General features: G+C 41.8%; 1 protein-coding gene and 1 non-coding gene across 3 annotated transcripts; one reads left to right on the forward strand and one right to left on the reverse strand.

The window, feature by feature from the left end:
- Window positions 1-8290: 8290 nt before the first annotated feature.
- Window positions 8291-20929, forward strand: LOC128568441 (thioredoxin). Of its 2 annotated transcripts, none has more exons than XM_053566114.1 (5): window positions 8291-8439; window positions 12258-12362; window positions 12835-12894; window positions 19853-19918; window positions 20726-20929. In XM_053566114.1, the coding sequence occupies exons 1-5, from the start codon at window positions 8416-8418 to the stop codon at window positions 20786-20788; spliced, it is 318 nt and encodes a 105-aa protein (XP_053422089.1). In that variant the 5' UTR covers window positions 8291-8415; the 3' UTR covers window positions 20789-20929. The 2 variants fall into 2 exon arrangements, with proteins under 2 accessions (XP_053422089.1, XP_053422080.1); XM_053566105.1 differs by lacking the exon at window positions 8291-8439 and adding an exon at window positions 9279-9425.
- Window positions 17323-17456, reverse strand: LOC128580314 (U11 spliceosomal RNA). The gene has a single exon (XR_008378612.1). It is a non-coding gene; the product is annotated as a U11 spliceosomal RNA (small nuclear RNA).
- Window positions 20930-24545: the final 3616 nt, after the last annotated feature.

Below are 24545 nucleotides of genomic sequence, written 5' to 3' on the forward strand. Positions count from 1 at the left end.
ACCTTCAAAGGGAAGAATATTAGAATGACTGCAGATCTCTCTGCTGAAACTTTTCAAGCCAGAAGAGGGTGGTCACCGACTTTTAATCTCCTAAAGCAAAATAACTTTCAACCCAGGATCTTGTATCCAGCTAAACTGAGTTTCATTTATGATGGAGAAATTAAATACTTTAATGACATTCATATGTTGAAGAAATTTGCCATAACCAAACCAGCTCTTCAGGATATTCTCAGACCTATCCTCCATAATGACCAACCCAATCCTATACCACAAAAGTAAACTCACTCAGAAACTTCGGATCAAACTCCAATTTCCACACTGGCGAAAGGATTAAAAATGCCCACTGGACTTCTGAAAAACTCCCCGATACCCAAAACTTCACCAGACTTATCAATATTCTCCATTAATGTGAACAGCTTAAACTGTCCTCTAAAGAGGCATAGGTTAGCTGACTGGATACAAAAACTCAGGCCAGATATCTGTTGCATACAAGAGTCACATCTTAACCTAAAAGACAAATACAGACTCAGGGTGAAAGGATGGTCGTCCATATTTCACGCAAATGGTAATCAGAAAAAAGCAGGTGTTGCAATTTTATTTGCAGATACAATAGGCTTTAAACCAACAAAAGTAAGGAAGGACATAATGGTCACTTCATATTTGTTAAGGGTAATACTCAATATCATGAGATCTCAATTATTAATATCTATGCACCCAACCAGAATGCACCTCAATTTATAAGAGAAACTCTAACAGACATGAGTAACTTGATTTCCTCCAGCTCCATAATCGTCGGAGATTTCAACACTCCTTTGGCAGTGTTGGATCGATCCTCCAACAAGAAGCTGAGCAAAGAAATTTTAGATTTAAACCTAACCATCCAACATTTGGATTTAGCAGACATCTATGGAACATTTCATCCCAACAAAACTGAATACACATACTTCTCATCAGCCCATGAACTTACTCCAAAATCGATCACATCTCAGGTCACGAGTCTAACCTCAGTAAATTTAAAGGAATAGAAATTATTCCATGCATCTTCTCGGACCACCATGGAATAAAACTTGAGCTGAGTAACAACAGGAATCTGCATACTCATACAAAAACGTGGAAGTTAAACAACCTTATGCTGAATAATAGCTGGGTCAGAGATGAGATTAAGAAAGAAATCGCCAATTTTTTGGAACAAAACAACAATGAAGACATGAACTATCAGAACCTCTGGGACACCGCAAAGGCAGTTCTAAGAAGGAAATTTATAGCACTACAAGCCTTCCTCAAGAGAACGGAAAGAGAGGAAGTTAACAACTTAATGGGACATCTCAAGCAACTGGAAAACGAAGAACATTCCAACCCCAAACCCAGTAGAAGAAAAGAAATAACCAAAATTAGAGCAGAATTAAATGAAATTGAAAACAAAAGAATTATACAACAGATCAATAAATCAAAAAGCTGCTTTTTCGAAAAGGTCAATAAAATAGATAAACCTCTGGCCAACCTAATCAGGAAAAAAAACAGTAAAATCTCTAATCTCATCAATCAGAAACAACAAATACGAAATAACAACAGACTCCTCAGAAATCAAAAAAATCCTTAATGAATATTACAAGAAACTTTATTCTCAGAAATATGAAAATCTGAAGGAAACTGACCAATACCTGGAAGCACATCACCTTCCAAGACTTAGCCAGAATCAAGTGGAAATGTTGAACAGGCCCATATCAAGTTCGGAAATAGCATCAACCATACAAAACTTCCCTAAAAAGAAAAGCCCGGGACCAGATGGTTTCATGTCTGAATTCTACCAAACCTTTAAAGAGGAATTAGTACCTATATTACTCAACCTGTTCCAAAAGGTAGAAAAAGAAGGAAGACTACCCAACACGTTCTATGAAGCAAACATCACCCTGATCCCCAAACCAGGAAAAGACCCCAAAAGAAAAGAAAATTATAGACCGATATCACTAATGAATATAGATGCAAAAATATTCAACAAGATCCTAACAAACAGAATCCAGCAACACATCAAACAAATTATACATCATGACCAAGTCAGTTTTATCCCAGGATCTCAAGGCTGGTTCAATATACGTAAATCTATAAATGTAATCCAGCACATAAACAAATTAAAAAACAAAGACCATATGATTCTCTCAATCGATGCAGAAAAAGCTTTTGATAATATCCAGCATCCCTTCATGATCAGAACACTTAAGAAAATCGGTATAGAAGGGACATTTCTTAAACTGATAGAGGCCATCTACAGCAAACCCACAGCCAATATCATATTGAGAGGAGTTAAATTGGAATCATTTCCACTCAGATCAGGAACCAGACAAGGCTGCCCATTGTCTCCACTGCTCTTTAACATTGTAATGGAAGTTTTAGCCACTGCAATTAGGGAAGAAAAGGCGATCAAGGGTATCCATACAGGGTCAGAAGAGATCAAACTTTCGCTCTTCGCAGATATTATGATAGTATATCTGGAAAACACTAGGGACTCTATTACAAAACTTTTAGAAGTGATCAAGGAATACAGCAGCGTCTCAGGTTACAAAATCAACATTCATAAATCGGTAGCCTTTATATATACCAACAACAGTCAAGTTGAAAAAACAGTTAAGGACTCTATCCTATTCACAGTAGTGCCAAAGAAGATGAAATATTTGGGAATTTATCTAACAAAGGACGTGAAAGATCTCTATAGAGAGAACTATGAAACTCTAAGAAAAGAAATAGCTGAAAATATTAACAAATGGAAAAACATACCATGCTCATGGCTGGGAAGAATCAATATTGTTAAAATGTCTATACTACCCAAAGCAATATATAATTTCCATGCAATCCCTATTAAAGCTCCACTGTCATACTTTAAGGATCTTGAAAAAACAATACTTCGTTTTATATGGAATCAGAAAAAACCTCGAATAGCCAAGACATTACTCAGAAATAAAAACAAAGCAGGAGGGATTACGCTACCACACCTCAGACTATACTACAAATCGATAGTGATCAAAACAGCATGGTATTGGCACAAGAACAGAGAAGTAGATGTCTGGAACAGAATAGAGAACCAAGAGATGAATCCAGCTACTTACCGTTATTTAATCTTTGACAAGCCAATTAAAAACATTCAGTGGGGAAAAGATTCCCTATTTAACAAATGGTGCTGGGTGAACTGGCTGGCAACCTGTAGAAGACTGAAAGTGGACCCACACCTTTCACCATTAACTAAGATAGACTCTCACTGGATCAAAGATTTAAACTTAAGACATGAAACTATAAAAATACTAGAGGAGAGTGCAGGGAAAACCCTTGAAGAAATTGGGCTGGGCGAGTATTTTATGAGGAGGACCCCCCGGGCAATTGAAGCAGCTTCAAAAATACACTACTGGGACTTGATCAAACTAAAAAGCTTCTGCACAGCTAAGAACACAGTAAATAAAGCAAGCAAACAGCCCTCAGAATGGGAGAAGATATTTGCAGGTTATGTCTCTGACAAAGGTTTAATAACCAGAATCCACAGAGAACTCAAACGCATTAGCAAGAATAGAACAAGGGATCCCATCGCAGGCTGGGCAAGGGATTTGAAGAGAAACTCCTCTGAAGAAGACAGGCACGCGGCCTTCAGACATATGAAAAAATGCTCATCATCTTTAATCATCAGAGAAATGCAAATCAAAACTACTTTGAGATACCATCTAACTCCAGTGAGACTAGCCTATATCACAAAATCCCAAGACCAGAGATGTTGGCGCAGATGTGGAGAAAAGGGAACACTTTTGCACTGCTGGTGGGAACGCAAATTAATACATTCCTTTTGGAAAGAGATATGGAGAACACTTATAGATCTAAAAATAGATTTGCCATTCAATCCTGTAATCCTTTTACTGGGCATATACCCAGAAGACCAAAAAGCACATCATAACAAAGATATTTGTACCAGAATGTTTATTGCAGCCCAATTCATAATTGCTAAGTCATGGAAGAAGCCCAAGTGCCCATCGATCCACGAATGGATTAATAAATTGTGGTACATGTACACCATGGAATATTATGCAGCCTTAAAGAAAGATGGACACTTTACCTCTTTCATGTTTACATGGATGGAGCTGGAACATATTCTTCTTAGTAAAGTATCTCAAGAATGGAAGAAAAAGTACCCCATGTACTCAGCCCTACTATGAAACTAATTTAGGGTTTTCACATGAAAGCTATAACCCAGTTACAACCTAAGAACAGGGGGAAGAGGGAAAAGGAGGGGAGGGAGAGGGGAGGTGGGTAGAGGGAAGGGGATTGGTGGGATTACACCAGCAGTGCATCTTACAAGGGTATATGTGAAACTTGGTAAACGGTCTGTAAAGCTAGCGAATGATGCCCCATGATCATATCAATGTGCACAGCTATGATTTAATAAAAAAAAAAAGACATTGAGCATCTATTTATGTGGTTCTTGCTAATTCACATAACTTCTTTTAAGAAATCTATGTTCAAATCTCTTGCCAAGTTTTGCTGTTTGCTTGTCTTCTGAGTTGCAAAGGTTCTTTTACATTGTGGGTATAAGTCCTTTGTTAGTCCTACGAATTGAGCATACTCTTTCCCAGTCTGTAATTTGCCTTTTCATTTATTTTTAAATAATGTTTGTTTTTTTTTCAGTTTTAATAATGTACTTTTATTTCCTTTAGATGACAATTTAATATGAAGTAAACCCCACCCATTGGAGCATAAATCCCTTCATAGCTCTGCAAAACTGCTGACTTTATCTCCTATTGGTTTTTTTTTCTTTTTAAAATTTTATTGAAAAGTAAAAAGTGTATATATTGATGTTTTAATATATGTATATATTGTGGGATGGCTAAATCAGATTAATTAGCATATGCATCACCTCACATACTTTTCTTTGTGGATTGGGAGTCAAATTGATTAACTTTTTCTTTTATAGCCAATGATCTCTGCCACTAACTAAGAAATGTTGGCCTCCTCCAAAGATGCAAAGATTAACTCCAATGTCTTCTTCCAGGAATTGCCCAGTGAATTTTAAGTAACTTTGTTGCATGTTGTAAGAATCTGAAAGCAGCAAAGGGATGCCCTTCCTGACCTCCTGGCCCTAACATACATGGACCATGCAGAATCAGACACTGACAAGAACAAAAATTTCAGTTAAAGCAAAAGAAACATCTAAGAATACAGTGGTGCTTGCAGAACCCAGGTGGTTCCAGGGTACACAGTGAGAGGCTCAAGGGGGCCAGGGGTGTACCACTGGGCCAGATTAGGCGTTATTGGGAGCAGTGTTGTACATGTAGGTTATTTACAGGAATTGCTATATTTTCTAAAATTTATACTAAATATTTAGCATTGAAAGTGTGTTATATGTTTATGTGTAAATCAGTTTTTTGAAAATCTAAATACATCACTTCTCGGCCTTTTGGCTAAGATCAAGTGTAAAATATCTAAACACAGTAGAACCTCCATAATTGAGCACCTCTCTACATCAACCACCTCCTTAAGTTGACCTAATTCTCATAGACTGGATGTGCCCCATGTATACCTATCAGTACAGGAGGCCTAGTGCCTCATGATGACTCCTTCTGTATACTGATCTGTTTGTTATAGTCCACTGGGTGATCCATTTACAGTTCTACTGTAGTTAACATTTGAAGTACTGTAATCTATAGTGTTTGCAAATTAGTGTGGGATATTAGATATTTTTTGCAGATTAAATGAGGGGTATTGGAGATATGTGCATGGGCTTAAAAACTATGCCTGCACTTCCTTCTCTTCCTGAACAGAGATTGCCAGGTGTATAAGCAGGTAACCTCTTTGAATTTTCGTTAAATACATATGGAGAATAATACACCATCTATCTCCTAAGGGAAGTTGAGAGAAACAATGAACCACACCCAGCTCTGGGCCTAGCACCCAACTCTGGGCCTGGCACCCATGTTTATTTGTTCTTTTTCCTTCTACAGCAGTGGTTCTCAACCTGTGGGTCGCAACCCCTTTGTAACAATGAAAATACATCCTGCATATCAGATATTTACATTACGATTCATAATAGTAGCAAAATTTCAGTTATAAAGTAGCAATGAAAATAATGTTATGGCTGGGGGTCACCACAACATGAGGAACTGCATTAAAGGGTTGCGGCATCAGGAAGGTTGAGAACCACCGTTGTACAGCTTTCTGTACCATAGTCACTTAGCTGTGTTCTCTTGAGTCTTCATCTCAACTCTCTTTCTAGATACCGTCTTCAAGCTTAACTAGCGCTGGCCTCACTCTGAAGATCCCACCACAAAGTTCATCAAATCTTAGTGTACCTAATCCCCTGGGATGTTTTTTTCTAAATGCAGATTGCAAGGCTCTAACTCAAAAGACTATGATTCCCATATGTCTGCCTGGGTGTGTTCTGGGAATCTAGTCTTAAAAGAACCACCTGCTATGTGGGATTAGGCAGTTAAGAACCACACTCAGAGAAACCAGGGATCTAAGAAAAACGTGTTTCAGAAGTTCTCTGGCTGCATCTTCTTCTAATCTGGTTTGGGAACCCAAACAAAGACAGCTGACCTTGTACTCCACCCCCTCATCAAGCCTCAAACTGAGCTGATCCAGAAACCTGAAGCAAGCTCATCACCCATGCCACTCATTTCCGTTCTGCATGATATGAAAATAACATTTTTACTAGACCAGCACCCATCTCCCCTTTCTCTGGTAACTCCCTGGATTCTACCAACACCTAGCCCACAGGTGTAAGCAAGACTAACTCCTCCTCCACCCAAGTAAAAGGCCAGCCTCTGGGGCATTTACTAGAACAAGGGGGAGGGATGCTCTTCCTGCAGAGCTGCTAAACTAATAGGGACCTAAGCCTGGAGCTACCTGGGCCAGTCTTATCTAAACAACCTGCCTGGGAATGAAACAATATAGATGGTGCCTTCCTGACACCTTCGGACCCTGGAGTTCCGGTAACAGGAATTACCATTTGGTAATCTCTTTTTGCTCTAAGTCAAAAATTTCTCTTCACAATTGAGAGTTCTGACTAATACACAGAGCCGAACCTCCAAAATGAAGGCCTTTCCATTACCCTCTCTCTTCTTTTATCCCCACATTTCTCAGATTTTCTCTCTTTGGGCTGTTCCAAACAAATCCCCTGCACCTCACTCTCCTAGTAGAACGTCAACTCCTTGCCACAAGGAAATCCTGAGAACTCAGTTCCTCTTGTGCCTGTAAGCAGGGGACCTTGCTCCTTACGACCACAGTCCAGTGCCCGTTTTTTCTATCCTTTGTAGGGAAAAAGTCCTTTTCTCTGAGACTTTTTTTATCCCACTCTGTTCTTTACTGCTGCAATCCCAGTTCTGCAATCCCTGATTCAATACTCACTCCGACTTCCCTGTTCCGAGTCAGCCTCTGGTGAAAAATCCTCAAGTAAATGTGTGCATTAGTGCCACTGCAAATACTGTATGTATAAGGTGGCCAAACAAGCGTCATTAGTAGTCACAACAGCTACATTAGAAGCATTGATTGATTACTGTCTGCTACTCACTGGCCTAAGCACTTTAACCCTCAAAACACCACCACAGCGGTGAGATAGAGACCACGCCACGATTCCTATTTTACTAAAAAAGATAACAGAGACCCGGGAGGTCTGTAACTAAGTTGCAGAGCTCACCCTGGCGGCACTAACATCTCCCAGAGCCCAGTCAGTCCAGCGGCCGTCTACACCGCACTAGATGCTTTGTCACCCTGGAGCAGGGCTTCTTTGGGGACCGGGAAAGAACTGGAGGGAGGGAAGAGAAGAAAAGAGAACCATGGCGGTAAACTCCGGAAAGGAGGCCACTGCGCACACACAGATACTTCCTGGTCATCGTTACTCAGCACTTTTTGGGGCGCAGGAGGCTGGGGCCGGGGCGTGGCGGGCTTTTTCGAGGAATCCAGCAGCCCCACCTGCGCGGTCCCAGGGCTGTCTCTTTGTCACAAGTGGACGCAATCGATTAAGGCCTGGCTGACACATTCCCAGGTGATCCGGCTGGCTCTGGGCGTGGCCATCCGCCTCCCCGCGGCTGTGCGGAGCGTACGTGTCCTTTCCGTGTCTTGATCGCCACTTTCAGCTGGGGTTCCTGGAGGAGGCGCCCTGGGCGTCGATGCAGAAGGCAGGTGGAGCCGGGGCTCCTTTGGGCGCTTCCGCGCTCACGACTCGGGGGCGGGGCCGACGCGGTGTCCCCGCGGGCGCCAGAGGCCTGGGCGCGCAAGTCCCCGCCGCACCCTCGCGCGCTCGCCCCGCCCCGTCACTCCCCGCCCCGCCCCTTCCCGTCGCTATAAGGGAAGGCGCGCTGCGCTTCCTCCTGTAAGCTGGTTCCGGCTCCTTGGATCCGCTCGCATCTGTTCTTACGGTGGTTCGTGAGAGCTCCAACAGCCAAGATGGTGAAGCAGATCGAGAGCAAGGTATGTGCTCCTGGGGACCGCCAGGGCGCAATACGCAGCCTCCGTAGCCGGGAAGGACACGGGCGTGGGGAGCGGAGGCCGCCCCTCCGAGTCCCTGGGGCAAAGGGACGCGGCGTCTCGGCCTGGGATTGAGAGAAGCTGGGGCCTGGGCGCGCCCGAGACTATCGAGCATGCCCTGGGGGAGGGGAGGAGAGGGCGGAATTAAGGTGCCCAGAGCTGCCCCGCGCCCTGTGCGCCCAGGAGATGCCGGTGCGCGGGGAGCCCCCGCGAGTTCCCACACTGCGCCTCCTGTCCCGGTAACCCCGATTCGGGGAAGGTGAGGGCATCCGCCTTTGGCCCCTTCTGTATCTGGATTGGAGCAGAGGCAAGGTGATGGAAGGCCCCTTGCAGAAGGCACGGATCACTGGCCGCCACTCCCTCTCCCGTGCGAGGTGATCCACCCGCGTGGGGTGGGGCGCGGATCTAGGCCGGAGACCCCCGGCTGCCCCGGTCACAGCCCTGCCCCGAAAGTGATGCGAATTGTATCCGCGCACACGGGGCGGATCCTGACTGGAGACCCTCTAGCCTGTTGCGGGTCCAGCCCGGAGGGCGGAGGGCCCCGGTGGCCTCAAGGAAGTGAGGTCCGAGCTGCGCCCGCGGGACTCCTCCTCCTACCGCGCAGGGCGTGTTTCCGGCAGCCCTGGCTTTGGAATGACTCAGTCCCCAAGGTTGAGCCCAGGGGCGTCAGCTGCCCTACCTGTCTTTCATTCACCCACAGTCCATGAGTTTTGCTGGAGGGAGGGTTCCCCCAGAGAGCAGCCACGCCCAGCTGTTACGGCCTTCGGTCACCCTAATCTTAGTTCTGAGTCCTTTTAAAAATGCCCAACGCAAAAAAGTGTGCTGGTGTTTGATAAAAGTTACTGCAAATCTATAACCTTCCAGACTGGGAAACCCAGAAGCTAACATACAGTATACCAGAAATGTTTCTACAATGCAGAGTCAGAAAGGTGAGCAGAGGAAAATTAATGATGCTGGAATGGTAGAAGACCGCTAGGCTAGCGTGTCCTCTGAGATGCCCCCACCCCACCCCACCAAGGCGGGTCCTTGCCCGCCGGGAGCGCCCCAACCAGTTTGGTGCTGGGTGGGCTTCAGAGACGTGATCTCTTTGTAGTGGTCCCTCGTCCTTTTGTCCTCTGATTATTATTGATTCCCAACATTTCCCGGCAAATGTTGATTGTCATTGTCGTCCTTTATCTTCTTGTCCTTAATTAATTTTTTCTTATTGGGATCCTCATTTCTTTTAATTGTGTGAGCTTTTGTGTTAAAATTAGCAGCCTTTCATTGGTTGAGAAAGAGAGTTTTGTGCCCCATACTTTTTTTTTCAGCGCCTACTGTGTGACAAATTATTGCTCTGTGCCTGGTGAAGGGAGGGGTTAGAAGCTGTGGTTCTGTTCTCCAGGGTCTTGCAACCTCATCGGTATAACTGAACGAGCAGGAACCCTTTAAAGGAGCCAGGAGACCTTTGAGTGGTCTGTATTACTTGTCTCAGAATCCATACACTGCAAGCAGTTGATGAGGTGTACAGGGTGAGGGGAAATTTGCTTCTCAAAAAAAAGCAAGACAGCCTTGCCCCCCGAATGCCTCGCTAATCAATTAATCTTCCAAATTGTTATCCAAAGTCATTCATAGAAAGTTACACTGATTTGATTATTTGTGAAGAGTGAATAAGCCTTAAATTTTCATTCTGATGGGCTAAATTATTGCCATTGGCCATCCAGATCAACTCTTTGAGACACTCTGATGGCCATTTAAGGCCACTAGGATCTATTTCAGAGATGAATGTAATATATATGGACTATAAAGGTGATGAAGAAACCAACACAGGTGGGGGGGGTTGTTGAATAATGACACCTAGCATGTATCAAACTCCCATACACAAGGCACTTCACCAAATGCCTTAGAAAGCACACATTCTTATTACCTTTAGAGCAGGTATATTTAAGAAAAGAGATGTTAGACTTTGCTCTTATTTATCTATCCCAACTACATTGTATTATTTCCAGATGATTTATGTCAGTCATGGGAACATTTATTAATCCTGATTGTTAGTTTCTGGGCCTTTGAAATTGTGGTTTGCTTCTTACTGAGAAAAATCTTGAATGATTTTCAAGCTAATATCTGTTTTAGGCAAACTCAAGTATTAGAAGAGAATTTGTACATAAAGCCTGCACACAACTGGCTTTGTAACTAATGTTCACTTAAGCACAAATTGCTGCATGTCTCTTTTCAAAATTTTAGGTAGTTTTGCTTGCATTTGATTCCAAACTTTGGGGAAAGCCTTGAGTATTTGAAATATACTCTTTCTTGCAAGTTATCTCATCAAGTTTTTACTGAGGGTAAACCATGTTCAAAAAAAGAATCCAGTGCCTCCAACCAGACATTGGCAATTCTTGACCATTTTTCTCTGTTTTACCACCTAGATATTACAGTAAAGAATGACCGGTTTGACCTTCTGAAAATCACAGTGGGGAAGGCTTTGAACGAAAGTGGTCTGAAACAATCAGTGATGGTTTAGAGAAATAATTCCTATACTTCTAATTTACTCTCTGCTGCACACCCCCTTCAGCATCACCACACAGGGTTGATGGATCTTCATAACTAATGCGACTTCAAAGTCGCATCATAACATTCTCAGGAACACCACTTGTGAATTGTTTCCCCAAACATGGGCTAGAAAATAGAAATCAAGGGAAGTGACTGTACTACTGGAGAATTCATATTCACTTTTTGTTGTTGGGGTGTTTTTTGTTTGTATTTTTACCTTACGGTGTTTTATTTATTCAACTTCCTTCTAGAAGAGGGGAATGTTAGCATTTGATTAAACCAGTTTGTCCTGCATTTTTCTTTTGAAGAAAACAGACTTCAGATATAGATGTTAGTGTTTTTGATTTATCTTCATTGCCTTGGTTTTGGTTTTGGTCAGCACTAACAGACCAATTGTGGTTAAAATAAGTCCTTTATAATTGGAATGTAAGGTTCCTAGGGTTACAGTACCAGCACCGAAGGTAAATAATTCAGGGATGTTGCTAGTAAGGGATTTCTTGTACTTTTCTGCTGGGAATTTGATCTAACATACATTCCTATGCAAAATGAGATCTAAGGAAAATGTCTTTCATAAGGGAACTAAAACCATAGTTAATTTAATGAATAGTGTGGGCGTAGCAAAAAATCAAAGGTCTATATACAGTGTCATTTCAACTTGGGAAACCCCATAAAAAAGAGCACAAGAAAATGTGCTTATGTCAACAGGGATTGTCTTGAGTGTTGGGGCTAGGGGGAGTTGGTTTCCCTGACTTTCTTAAGTAACTTGTAATGTTTCAACTGTAAAATCTTGTGCCCTTTATGACTTACTCAACTGAAGGGACCCACCTTACCCTGCTTTCCTAAGTGGGGTGGGGTGGGGGGCATTGCAGAATACACGCTAGCCCAGAGGTCTTCTATTTCACCAGTCCATAAGCATTGGGTGAATGTCTGCCAGATACCTAGATTTGACACATAGATATAGTTTTACTGCAAATATCTATTTTTTAATTTACAATATTTTGTTAAATAATCATAAAGACTCTACATTATCATCTTAACAAATAGCAGTACCAACAGTGTGTAGTATTCCTTCAAACCTAGTTTATTTGGCTTGTTTTGGGTTACCCCTTCTCCCCAAAGAAGTAGGTCCTGAAAACAAGACCTCCAAGCTGTGCCTTGTGTCTTTGTGTCATCAAAGTCTCCAAGGCTTTTGGAAATGAAACTGTTTAACACGTGCTTTTCTTTTGTCCTTTTAGTTTGCTTTTAAGGAAGCCTTGGATGCTGCTGGAGATAAACTTGTAGTAGTTGACTTCTCAGCCACGTGGTGTGGACCTTGCAAAATGATCAAGCCTTTCTTTCATGTGAGTGTCAAACAACTTCTACTTTATAAGAGATTTGTGTTTCAGGGATTGGCCACACAGTTAGGAAAGAAGGACAATGACAGGGTTTTGTTTTGAGGGGTTTTTTTAGCTGGATCTTTGGTAGTTGTAGAACAACTTAAATAATTTAAATTTGATACATGTAGCCCATTGAAGACAACTTTCAGAGGTTAGTTTCATTTGTCTTAAATGGTTTAGCTTTTTTTTTTTTTTCAAATTGAAACATGGGCTCTCTTTTAAGTTTTGGCCTTAAGTTAATGTGCCAAATTATTTTATACTGGGAAGAATTTGATTCAGAGAAAATGTATGTCCCTTATGTTTACCTGGTCCCTACTCTAAATTTTTGGATCTTTAGTCTCTATTTTTTATTAAGTTTCCGTGTAAGAACCTTATGTATGCTGATCTATCTAGTTCTAATTTTTTTTTTTTTAATTTTTCATTTCACATTTTCCAGTCCCTCTCTGAAAAGTATTCCAACGTGGTATTCCTTGAAGTAGATGTGGATGACTGTCAGGTACGTAGCTGGAAATTTTGAGATACAACCGAGCTTTTCACATTGGCCTTTTTCTCTGAATTACACAGTGTATCTTTTCTGTAAATATGTCAAATAATACTAAAGCTATAATCCTATCTAAAAAATTCTATTTCAGAAGAACAAGTAATTGTGCCAATTATGAGTTTGATCCTAGGCATCCGGAGCTGATCCTAAAACAAACATTAAAACCGGTGGATGAGGCTTCTAATTAGCCACCTTCTTTCTAAAACGCTACATTCTACCTAGCATTTTGAGGTGCTCAATGATAGAAATTGAATTTGGCTATGATGATTATTAAATCCATAGGCGATGGGATCACCGAACCTTGAGACCACCGTAAGAGCTCTTCGTGAATTTCTATAGTGTGAGAATGTGTGTTCTCAAGCCTATTCTAGCCTTGGTGGATTTTAGTCCATTAGAAACCCACATGTTTAATGAATAAACACTAAGAGCTGAGAGAAGAATTTGGGGGAAATTCCAGGGTTGGTTTTGTTTAACAAATACTTGTTTTTCCCTTGATAAATACCAGACACTCTTCTATGTGGCTTATAATTATCCATTCACGTAATCCTTGATGCTGTCATTATCACTGTTTTGCAGATAAGAAAACTTAAATAAAACAGGTTGATTATTTATGGAGTTAACAGGGATTTAAAATGATGTCCAGTTTCCTGGCCCTTGCTCTTAATCCCTACTCTTCGGAGCAGTGGTTCTCTACCTTCCTAATGCCACGGCCCTTTAATACAGTTCCTGTGGGTCGCAACACACAGGTTGAGAACCATTGCTTTAGAGGATGCTCATGACCTTCCTTCTCCAGAACAGCCTGTTCAGGATGTGTCACCTCCGGGGTCTTTGCAGATGCGTGAGCATTTTCACTCTTCCCCCCCCGTGACAGAAGCGGTGAGGAGAATAAGATGTGGCAGCAGAGGCACCAGACTGAGTTCTGGTCCTGGCTCACTGGTGCCTGCTTTAGGCTAATCTCTTATCTTCCTTGAACTTGATCTGTGCTCAGATCTTAATACCTGCCGCATCAACAGCCTTCCAAGCAAACTCGCGGTCAGTTAAAACAGGCCCGTGGCAGTAGGCTCTAACATCAACAAGTTGCTTGTTCGAAGCTCCTTCTCTAGTTCTGCTCCTTGAAAGGCTTCTGCCTTGCCTTGGGCTGTCTTCTCTGCCTGATTTATCCTTCTCTTTCCCACCACATTCCTAGTCATAAGTTACCCCCTTTTATGCACCTTTTCTCTTTCCCTCTGATGTTCTTGGCCCTGCTCTTCCTCTTGCATTTATGGTGGTAAAGTAGGGTGGATCCTTTACCTACATTCGTGGCTTTATTTTCCAGTCCTGTCCCTTTTTAGCAGGACTGCCTTGATCATTTATCTTTTCTGTGCCTGACTTTTATCCTCTGTAACATGGCAGTGTTACTCAAACATACAGGAGTTGTCAGGATTAAATGAGGCTAATTCCTACAGAGTGTTCAGAACAGTGCCTGACACGGTATGCAGTGAATCTTGGCCATTATTATAATGATCTCTTTGTGCTTAACCATTATCTTCAGTCAGTTTCTTTGAGGTCAGGGAGCTTGTCTTACTGGCTTTGATTTCCCCTTCTCTGCTGAGGACAGTTACCCTTACAGCCTCAATTTCATTAAGGAAGTACAGTCACACATCACTTAATGACAGGGCTGCATTCCGAGAAGTACATAGGTGGCTTTGTTGTTGTTGTGCAGACATCAGAGTGTGCACTTACACAAACCTAGATGGCATAGGCTATTACACACCTGTGCGATGCGGTGTGGTCCCTAGGTGACACACCTGTATAGCATGACTGTGCCGAATCCTATAGGAAACTGTAACATATTAGTAAATGTTTATGTATCTAAACATAGAAAAGGTACAGTACAAATATGGCCTAAAAGATTTCTTAAAAATGGTACATCTGTGTAGGTCATTTATTATGAATGGAGCTTACAGGACTGAAAGTTGCTCTGGGTGAGTCAGTGGTGGGCGAGTGAATATGAAGGCCCAGGATATTACTCAACTGTACATGATCATAGACTTTGTGAACACTGTGCACTTAGGCTACACTCGATTTTTAAAAATAATTTTTTTTTTTTTTTTTTTTTTGAGACAATGTTACTGTGTTGCCCTCGGTAGAGTGCTGTGGTATCACAGCTCACAGCAACCTCAAACTCTTGGGCTTAAGTGATTCACTTGCCTCAGCCTCTCAAGTAGCTGGGACTACAGGTGCCTGCCACAATGCCTGCTATTTTTTGGTTGCAATTGTCCTTGTCGTTTGGCAGGCCCAGGCCAGTTTCGAACCTACCAGCCTCGGTGTACACTGTAACCACTGTGCCATAGGCACTGAGCCTTTTTAAAATTTCTTTGTTCAGATATAAGTTCGCCTTCATTTACTGTAACTTTTTTACTTTTACGAACTTTAATTTTTTTAACTTTGCCTTACAGTAACAGCTTAAAACATAAGCACATGGTATATCTCTACAAAAATAATACTCTTTACATCCTTATTCTATAAGCTATTTTCTATTTTTAAGTTTTGGGGGGTTTTTTTTAAACTTCATTGTTAAAAACTAAGACGGAAACCACACATTAACTTTTTGTTTTTAAAATTCCAGATTATTCACAAAAGAACAAAAAGTGGGAAGAGACCTTAGGAGTAGTCTTGCTTTCTGTTTATAAGGAGGGGAGTGATAATGAAACAGGATCAAGAATGTTTTTAAGACCTCAAGAGGTGCAGCTACTTAGGAAATTTCAGTGATAGGAAAGACATGCTTGCTATGGGAATGGCAACCTAGTCCAGCAAAAAGTAGAAAGCAAAAGAAACAAAACCTTAACTGTAGATAGTAAAAAGCAAATAGAGTTATGGAACTATCAAACTTTAAAACCATAAAAGAGTTTCATACCTGGATATATTATGTATGTTTGTGGATATCGAGTTAATATTATTAATCCCAAATTTGTCTTCCTTTTCCCCAGCCTCAACCTGACATTTTTGGAAATTGATCATTATATCCTCAAATAGTATAAGTATTTTGTAAAATAGGGAGAGATGTGAGTTGGCAAGCTTCATAAAAATTAAGTCTATATTAGCTAGATGAAGTATAATTAGCCAGATGAATTAAATGGCTTTAAAGCCATATGCTTTTAATAGATTGGAGTAGGGTAACATGGATGGATTTGATGACATAAAGTCTTAAACTGGATCGCAAAAATCACAATAAATATTGGTAAATTGATATAAACTGTTTGGAAGGTGGGTCAATAATATATATCTAGAGACTTTAAGTCTTCCTCTTTCAGCAGTTCTACTTCTAAGGCTGAGGGGGTTTAAAATTGAACCAGTATCCAGAAATATTTACATATTAAGCTTAAAGGGGTTCAGGCAAAAACCAAACCATTTGTTAATACACATCACAACAAACAGTGGATTGGTTAAAATAGTAGTGCCTCCATAGGGACCAGAAGTAGTGTCACTGTTCATGGAGAGAAGCCATCGTATGTGCCTCATACCCAGGGTGTGCGTGTTACGGTGTATACAGCATGGGTTTGGAAAGAGAAATACATCCGCGAGTCATTCCAAAAGTTTTCAGATACACAAAGATCAAGAAACTGCACAGATTGAAACAAATGAAGCCCGCCCAGCAAGTTGAAACTTGCATGAGTGAATCAGAAAGGACGTTGTCAACTGTGTTTCTTAGAAGCGAAATAACAGACCATAACACAGTCCGTCTCAAGACTTTCGTAGTGACGTGTATTTAGATGCATGAATGATAAAATGTTAACGGTAGCTAGTAAGAGAATGTGGGTGGATTTCCTTTTCCCCATTTTTGCATTGAGCACAGATTATACTTGTCTAAACATATAAATTAAAATCATCTTCTTGCACCCAGAAATTCCATTTTCAGGTTTTTGCCCTAGGGATGTGTGAGAATTTATTCCCTAGGACACACATCAATTGGAAATAACCCAAAAGTCCAGCATAGGGAGTTAATATATAGTATGGAATGTCTGCTTTAAATATCACTCTCAGACAGTGAAATGAATTCTTCATGCATTAACTAAAAACTCTCTATATAAAGACTTGGCTGCAGTTTTTAAAAATAACATGTATGAACACAATTTAAAAACACTCAAGAATCTAGCTGGGCATGGTGGGGCAGGATGAGGCTGAGGCAGGAGGATCTCTTGAGCCTAGCAGTTAGGTAGAGGTGGCAGTGAGCTCTGCTGACGATCCCACTGCACTCTCGTCAGGGCTACAGAGCAAGCAAGACTGTCTCCAAAAACAAAAACCCTTCAGTATCTTATCTCCAAGTATCAACTCCATTGCTGTGAGCGTGTCTTTTTTTTCTAGTTTTTTTTTTTTTTTTTTTGTTTTTTTTTTCTTTTTTTTTCAGGCGCCGGGACCAACGATCACCAGGTGCCCAGATACCAAAAAATTATGCTTCCGAAATCTCTTGATGTCGATTCCGCACGAAGAGCAATTGAGTTGCCCCATGTGTGCCACTCACGACAGAAGCCCTTTTTTTTTTCTAGTTTTTTTAATGGCACAATTTTTATAAATGAAGCAGTTAATACAAAAGTTATACAAACGCAGGAATGCTGATCTCTGGCTGGGTATGAGATACCAGCCTCTGACCACGTGATTGTCACTTCTATTGATTGGGACCTTGTACTTGTCACTGATAAAGGCATAGGAGTAACTCTTACCTCTGAAAGTCATGACTGCATGGCTTGGATGCCTTCACGTGGGATGGCTGCTCAGCCACAAGCCTCAGTCTACCTCTGTGGTTAGAGGAAGTGGGGGACAGGGCGGCTCATCCTTTGCAGACTACTGCTGCCCACCCTAAATACAAAAGAAAAAAATACCCTTTGAGTTTTATGCCAACTGCTTGTCGGAAAAGTGGCATCAAACCAGTAGCTTAAATGTGCCCAGAAGTAAACAGGTGACCAGATAATCTATAAGACAGCCAGCTGCTCTCTCCAGTGCCATGAGGAATAAGTCTCATATTTGTGTTTAAAAGATACATGGCCAGTAAGTGGGTGACCGAGATTTTTTAAGCCCTTGAGTGGGCCAGGTAACATGTCTGGACCAGGTTCTGCTCCATAGGCTTTCGCCTTCAAACCTCTTAGCCACCCCAGGCCCTCCACCCTTAACTTGTCCTCCCTCTCCTCATTTCCCGCTGCTGTCCACAATGTACCCAGGTCCTTGACACATGCAGCTCATCATCTGCCCCTCAGCTCTTAACCCCCTTCCCAATCCCAGTGACTCTGCAGACAGTCACTGCAGCTGTAAACTGGAGTCATTAAAAGTTTGTGATCTTCATTTTGATGTACTTGTCACAAGCCCCCCTCGAGCCCTTGCTTGGAGTGAGTGTCTAGAGCACAATAGACGTGTTCAGTAAATAGTCACTGATTTTATTTTTGCCATTACTGCCCCGGGCTTCTGACTGGACCCTGCACTTTGATGCTCAGCAGCTTTTCCAGAATTAAAAGAAAAAGTGAAAACTATGTGGAAAGACCCTGGAAGTCACCACAGAGTCTGTCGCTGCCCTCCTTGCCCCTGGGATTTCTCCTTCAGGGTCCGTGCTCCAGTTCTCATGGTTCTGCCTGCTTGGTTGCTGAGGGTCCTCCACTTCTTTCCCGGCCCTCTTCCATCCCAGGCTGACGTTTCCAATTCCTGTCGACCTTCTCATCTGCCCCGATTGCCCATGCCCGGGCAGCCGCGTGTCTCTCCAAACCTTGTCCTCTTACAGCGTGAACAATGCTTGAGACTGGGCTATCATGAAAGTTCTCACTTTGTGTTCCAGAATTGAGAAACGCTTGTGATGTCAATTACTTTTAAGCTGCAAAAAAATTTTCAGTTGTGATATCTAGCAAAAGAGAAAATAGTTATTAAGTAGCTCAATTTGCTATCTTAGGAGTTGTCTGTTTTCTAAGGAGGGTGGCTTTCAAAGGTTAGATCATTAAAGTTGCCTGGGGCCCAGCCTTAACTTTGGGAATGATTTAAAGGGGGATGAAAGGAGAACCCTCTATGCCCCTCTGGTGGTTCTGATAATGCAGCCAGGTTTGAGAACCCACCAATTTTTAATTAAAAATAAGTAGAAAAACCAACATAGGCTATTCCTTGAGCTTACCGTGATTTCTGTTCTTGAACAATTCTTTGTGTATGTCCCTTGGGCTGACATTGGACTTTGGCTCTTATAATCATTATTGGTGGACCCATTATAAAATTAGAAACAGGAAACAGGTGCAAATTCTGAGGAACAGTTAAGATTATAATCCTGGGTCCAGTTATACAACAGAATTTGTTACTGCTTCTTTCTGATACTTGAAATAGCCAAGAACTTGGCCAGGCACAGTGGCTCATACCTATAATCCCAGCACGCTGGGAGGCCGAGGCAGGTGGATTGCCTGAGCTCACAGGTTCGAGATCAGCCTGAGCCAAAGCGAGACCTCGTCTCTAAAAATAGCTGGGTGTTGTGACGGCGCCTGTAGTCCCACAGGACTACTTGGGAGGCTGAGTCAAGAGGATCACTTAAGCCCAAGAGTTTGAGGTTGCTGTGAGCTGTGGCGCCACAGTGCCCTACTGAGGGCAACAAAGTGAGACTCTGTCTCTAAAAAAAAAAAATAGCCAAGAACCTAATTGGATTAAACCAGCACATTGGATCACTGTGGAGTATCTGACGCTAGCAGCCTTCTACCTGTGGGTGCCCTTAATAAGAAGTTTTCATTGAGAGTATAACCAGTTTGGCTTTTGTCCTGCTGCTATTATATTCAGTACATTGATTCCGATATGCTGAAAAATGTCCCGATGCTAAGATGTAGGGTGCAGAACAGGAGAAAAAATCTGGTTTGCGATTACCTCTCTTGGCTCAATGGTCTCTGTCTTGTTTTTATTCTGTCCCCCACCCCCACTCTAGGACGTAGCTTCAGAGTGTGAAGTCAAATGCATGCCGACTTTCCAGTTTTTTAAAAAGGGACAAAAGGTACGTACATCTCACCTTTCAGGATCCCTAAGTGGGCCAGAGGAAAGCTGATAGAAATGCAGAAGGCACTGAGATGACTTCACCTTTCATGATGTGAGGCACGTCACTACTCTCTGCTTTTAAGAATTTTAACCTTGGCCCAGTACGGTGGCTCTTTCCTGTGATCCTAACACTCTGGGAAGCCGAGGCCAGTGAATCTCCTGAGATCCGGAGTGTGAGACCAGTTTGAACCAGAGCGAGGCCCCTCTCTCTACCAAAAATAGAAAAACTAGCCAGACGTTGTGGCCGGCACCTGTAGTTCCAGCTGCTTGGGAGCCTGAGGCAAGAGAATGGCTTAAGCCCAGGAGTTTGAGGTTGCTGTGATCTATGATAACCACGGCACTAGCCTGGGGCAACAAAATGAGCCACGGCTTCAAAAGAAAAAAAGACTATTTCACTATGTCATTCTTCATTGAGTTAAGTACATAATGTAACATCTAACTGAAAACTAAATCCCTGACCCATGCTCTGTGTTTATATCATAAAGTACATAGAAGTCCTTAGACTCAGGCAGATCCTTCGTCATTATTAAAAGGCATTTGTGTTAAAAAAAAAAAAAAAGGTAATTAAGCCTTTTGACTTGTTTTGAGGATTTTCTTTAGTTTTTAACTTTAAAAGAGAACTGTATATTACTTGAGGAAGCTTACCTATAATTATACTTTCTCTCTTCCCTTCACCCCATTCTTTCTTGATTTTATGATCATATCACGTATATAAAATAGTGGTAACAATGCTACATCTAATGTCAGTTCAATATTCTCTTAACAGGTGGGTGAATTTTCTGGAGCTAATAAGGAAAAGCTTGAAGCCACCATTAATGAATTAGTCTAATCGTGTTCTCTGAAAATATAACCAGCCCTTGGCTATTTAAAAATTTTTTTTATTGACAAAAAAGTAAGAAGTATGAAGCCTATATACCAAGTACCATCTGATTACAATGATAATAAAATATTGATTCTACCCTTTTTAAAACTGGTGTCTGAATAGTTTTCAAAATAAATGAAAAATTATTACCTCATGTCCTAATTATTTTCAGTCACTTTTCATAATCTTGTAGGCCTCCGATTATTTTATGATTTTTAAAATTATTACTACACTATAATGCATTTCTAGAAAAATATCTCGTTGAAAGCAATGTAGATACTAATGTAATGTGATGTTAAAATTTTTTTTTTTTGACATGTATAAATAGAGAAAATAGTGTTCTTTATTCTAGCCAGTAAATCCACTTTTCTAACTGCTATGCTTTGCTTTATCGCTTAGAAATTCTTCATACTTAACTCAGAGGGTATCCCCTTATCAGGGGAATTTTGATTCTCCTCGAAGCATCTAAGATAATCTAATTTTATAGGTCAGATAGAGGTTCTAACCTGGGATTTAAAAGTGCAAAAGTTAACTCATTATTTCACACAGAGCACATTGTGTTCTAAACACAACAAAGGGTAGGGGGAATGCTTGAATACACAGTTTTCAAGTTTCTATGATTGTCATAGAAATAATCATATGCAATAATATCTATCCTCCTCTTAATCTGTGCCATGGTCTTAGGAGGTGTAAACACTATGACTCTCATTTACCAGTGAGGAAACAAGACAAAGACTGTTCCAGCTAGTAAGTGGAGGAGCTAGGATTTGAACCAAAGAAGTTTGGTGCCCAAATGTGTGCTGCTAACTGCAGTAGAGCGTCCACAATTGACCACCTCGTTCAGCTGACCTAATTTCATAGACCAGCCTTGCACCTCCTGTACATACCAGTACAGCAGGCCCAGTTCCTTATGTTGACCAGTTTGTCACAGTCCCTTGGGTGGTCAGCGTACAGGGTTCCTATCTTAGTATGCTCCCTATTCAAGGAAACACTGAGGGCAGTAAAATGATGGCCTCCGACCTGGGTTTTGTACCCCACCTAAAATTAGATGATCTCTCAAAATATCAACAACATTCCTGTTATGTGTCAGGCACCATGCTGGGCTCCAGATATAGCTGTAGGTAAGATACCCTGTTATGTTCGCACAACTCACATTCTGGAAGGGGAAACAAACTCATAACTGTGCTACATTCTCTGAGGCAATAAAGAAAACTTGGCACAGTATTTGAGAATAACCGGGAGACCAGCTTTGGCTCAGGTGGTTGGGACAGGGTTCTACGAGGTGACTGTGAGCTGAGACCTGATAAATGCAGGGACTTTTCAACCTGCTACCAGCAGGGAGTCAGCTTTCCAGCAGAGAATGACGCTCAGAAATGCCCCCAGTTGAGAAAGAGCTTGGTGCGTTGTAGAATAATCCATGGAAGACAGCATGCTAGTGTGGCAGGGTCCGTCAGCTGAGGCCTTATTCTGGGTGTGACGAGCCGCGGAAGGCCAAGCCAGGAGACTCGTGCTCTGGTGGGAGTTCATTTGGCGGCTGTGTAGAAAATGGAGGAGACTAAAAACTGGAAACCCAGTTAAGGTTTTACAGTTACCTACACCAGAGATAATGAGGGCAGTGATTCAGGGGACAGTGGGGAAATGGTAAAGATGAAACAGGGCCCAGGGTCTTGTGAGAGCAGGACCCAGGAATGAAGAAGCCCGGGTTTCTGAGCCCCAGGGTGGTGGGGGAGCCTTGTAATGTTAGAGATGAGAATTGGAGGAAGCAGGCAGTGGTGGCAAGGGCGTCCCCAGATGTATTAAGATGGGTACGTTCCACTGAAGCACTACTGGGTACTACCCTGTTTCCCCGAAAATAAGACCTACTCACAGGAAAGATAAGACGTCCTCCTGAAAATAAGACCTAGCGCATCTTTGGGAACACACCTTAAAATAAGACCCTGTCTTATTTTCGGGGAAACAGGGTAGTAAAGCCTTCACAGGACAGGTCTGGACTGGAATAGGAATGTGGAGGTCATTGTCGTATAGATGGTACCTAAACCCAGGAATGGTGTCCAGAGTGAAGAGGCTCCAGACAGCCTGAACTCCTGACATTTAGAGGTCAAGTAGAGAAGGAACTGGCTACAACTGCAGGCCAGTCGAGGGGCGGGGGGGAAGACAGGAGAGGGTTTTTTTGTTTTAACCTAGAAGCAGAGAGAAGAGCATTTCAAAAAGGAAGGGGTGTCAATTACCAAATGCTGTTGAGAAACTAAGAACGATAAGGATAAGAAAACAAAATGGAGGTTGGCGATTGAAACACAAAATTCCTCACTCCTGTAATCTTAGAACTCTGAGTGGCCCAAGTGGGTGGATCCCTCCAGTTCAGGAGTTCAAGATCAGCCTGAGCAAGAGCGAGACCCTGTCTGTACTGAAAATAGAAAAAAATTGTCAAGCCATTTGTCTCAGATAAAAAAGAAAAAAAGTTAGAAAACTTAGCCAGGTGGGTGGCACATGCCTGTAGTCCCAGCTACTCAGGAGGCAGAGGCAAGAGGATCACTTGAGCCCAAGAGTTTGAGGTTGCTGTGAGCTATGATGCCATAGCATTCTACTGAAGATGAAAAAGTGATACTGTCTCAAAAAAAAGAAAAGAAAGAAACACAAGGCCAGGCGCAGTGGCTCAAGCCTGTAGTCACAGCACTTGGGAGGTGTGTAGATTGCCTGGGCTCACAGGTTCAAGACCAGCCTGAGCCAGAGTGAGACCTTGTCTCTAAAAGTAGCAAGGCGATGTAGTTGCCTGTAGTCCCAGCTACTTAGGAGACAGAGGCAAGAGAATGGCTTGAACCAAGAGTTTGAGGTTCCTGTGATCTAAGATGCCATGGCACTCTACCAAGGGTGACCAAGTGAGACTGTCTCAAGAAAAAGAAACATAAAATCCCTAGGGAGTGATGGGGGTGGAAGCTAGTTTGGCAGGAACAGAAATCACACTTCTTATATTTGTCCTAGAGGAAGTCTCTCGCTTCTCTGTGAATAGACAAGGATGACTGTTGCATCATTGTAGCAGCAAAAAAAAACTATTTGTGAATAGAAGAATTGTTGATTTCAACATGATAAATAACAAGCTATTAATACCAAAATAGTAAAAATCTCTACATCTCTGCAGAGCAACAGTAAGAATGCGGAACAGAACGATTCCATTTGTAGAAAACACGGAATACGCTAGATATCTCTGTAGATAAATTTGCACGTAAATTAAAAGGAAAAGATCTTTAAGGAAACATTTTTCAACTAATCACAACAGTGACTTCTGGAAAGTAGATGCTGAGATTCATGGCTTTTAAGTTTTATCTGTAAATGTTTAGATGATTCATTAAAAAGTGTATTCATACGTGACTTATAAATTAAATTTTTTTAAAGAATACAAGGTACAGACGCAGCAGGGTTTGTAGAACTTGGTCTATAAGGCCATCGTGATGGATTTGCAGCCCACAAATGGAAGCGATGCAGAGGTAAACAGTGATTTTATAGCAGAAAGAGGATGCCCGAAAAGGGAATTCCTCAGATAGTCAAGAAAAAATGGGAGAGCCCTTTTTGTCACAACAAAGAGGACACTCTCTTTGTCTATGGCAAACATATCTTGCTCTGTAAACCTATCTTTCTCTTCCTCAATGAACTTTATTTCACACTTAAAATTAAAAAAAAAAAAAACGAATGGGAGGACATTATACAAATGAAATAAGCCAAACAGGAA

Source organism: Nycticebus coucang, chromosome 2, assembly GCF_027406575.1.
Source record: "Nycticebus coucang isolate mNycCou1 chromosome 2, mNycCou1.pri, whole genome shotgun sequence".
NCBI lineage: Eukaryota > Metazoa > Chordata > Mammalia > Primates > Lorisidae > Nycticebus > Nycticebus coucang.

Coding starts and splice junctions, on each gene's coding strand:
- LOC128568441 (XM_053566105.1), top strand. CDS start 9,399: ATGTTTCTACAATGCAGAGTCAGAAAG. Junction 9,426..12,257: donor TACAATGCAGAGTCAGAAAG/GTGAGCAGAGGA, acceptor TTGTCCTTTTAG/TTTGCTTTTAAGGAAGCCTT. Junction 12,895..19,852: donor TAGATGTGGATGACTGTCAG/GTACGTAGCTGG, acceptor CCCCCACTCTAG/GACGTAGCTTCAGAGTGTGA.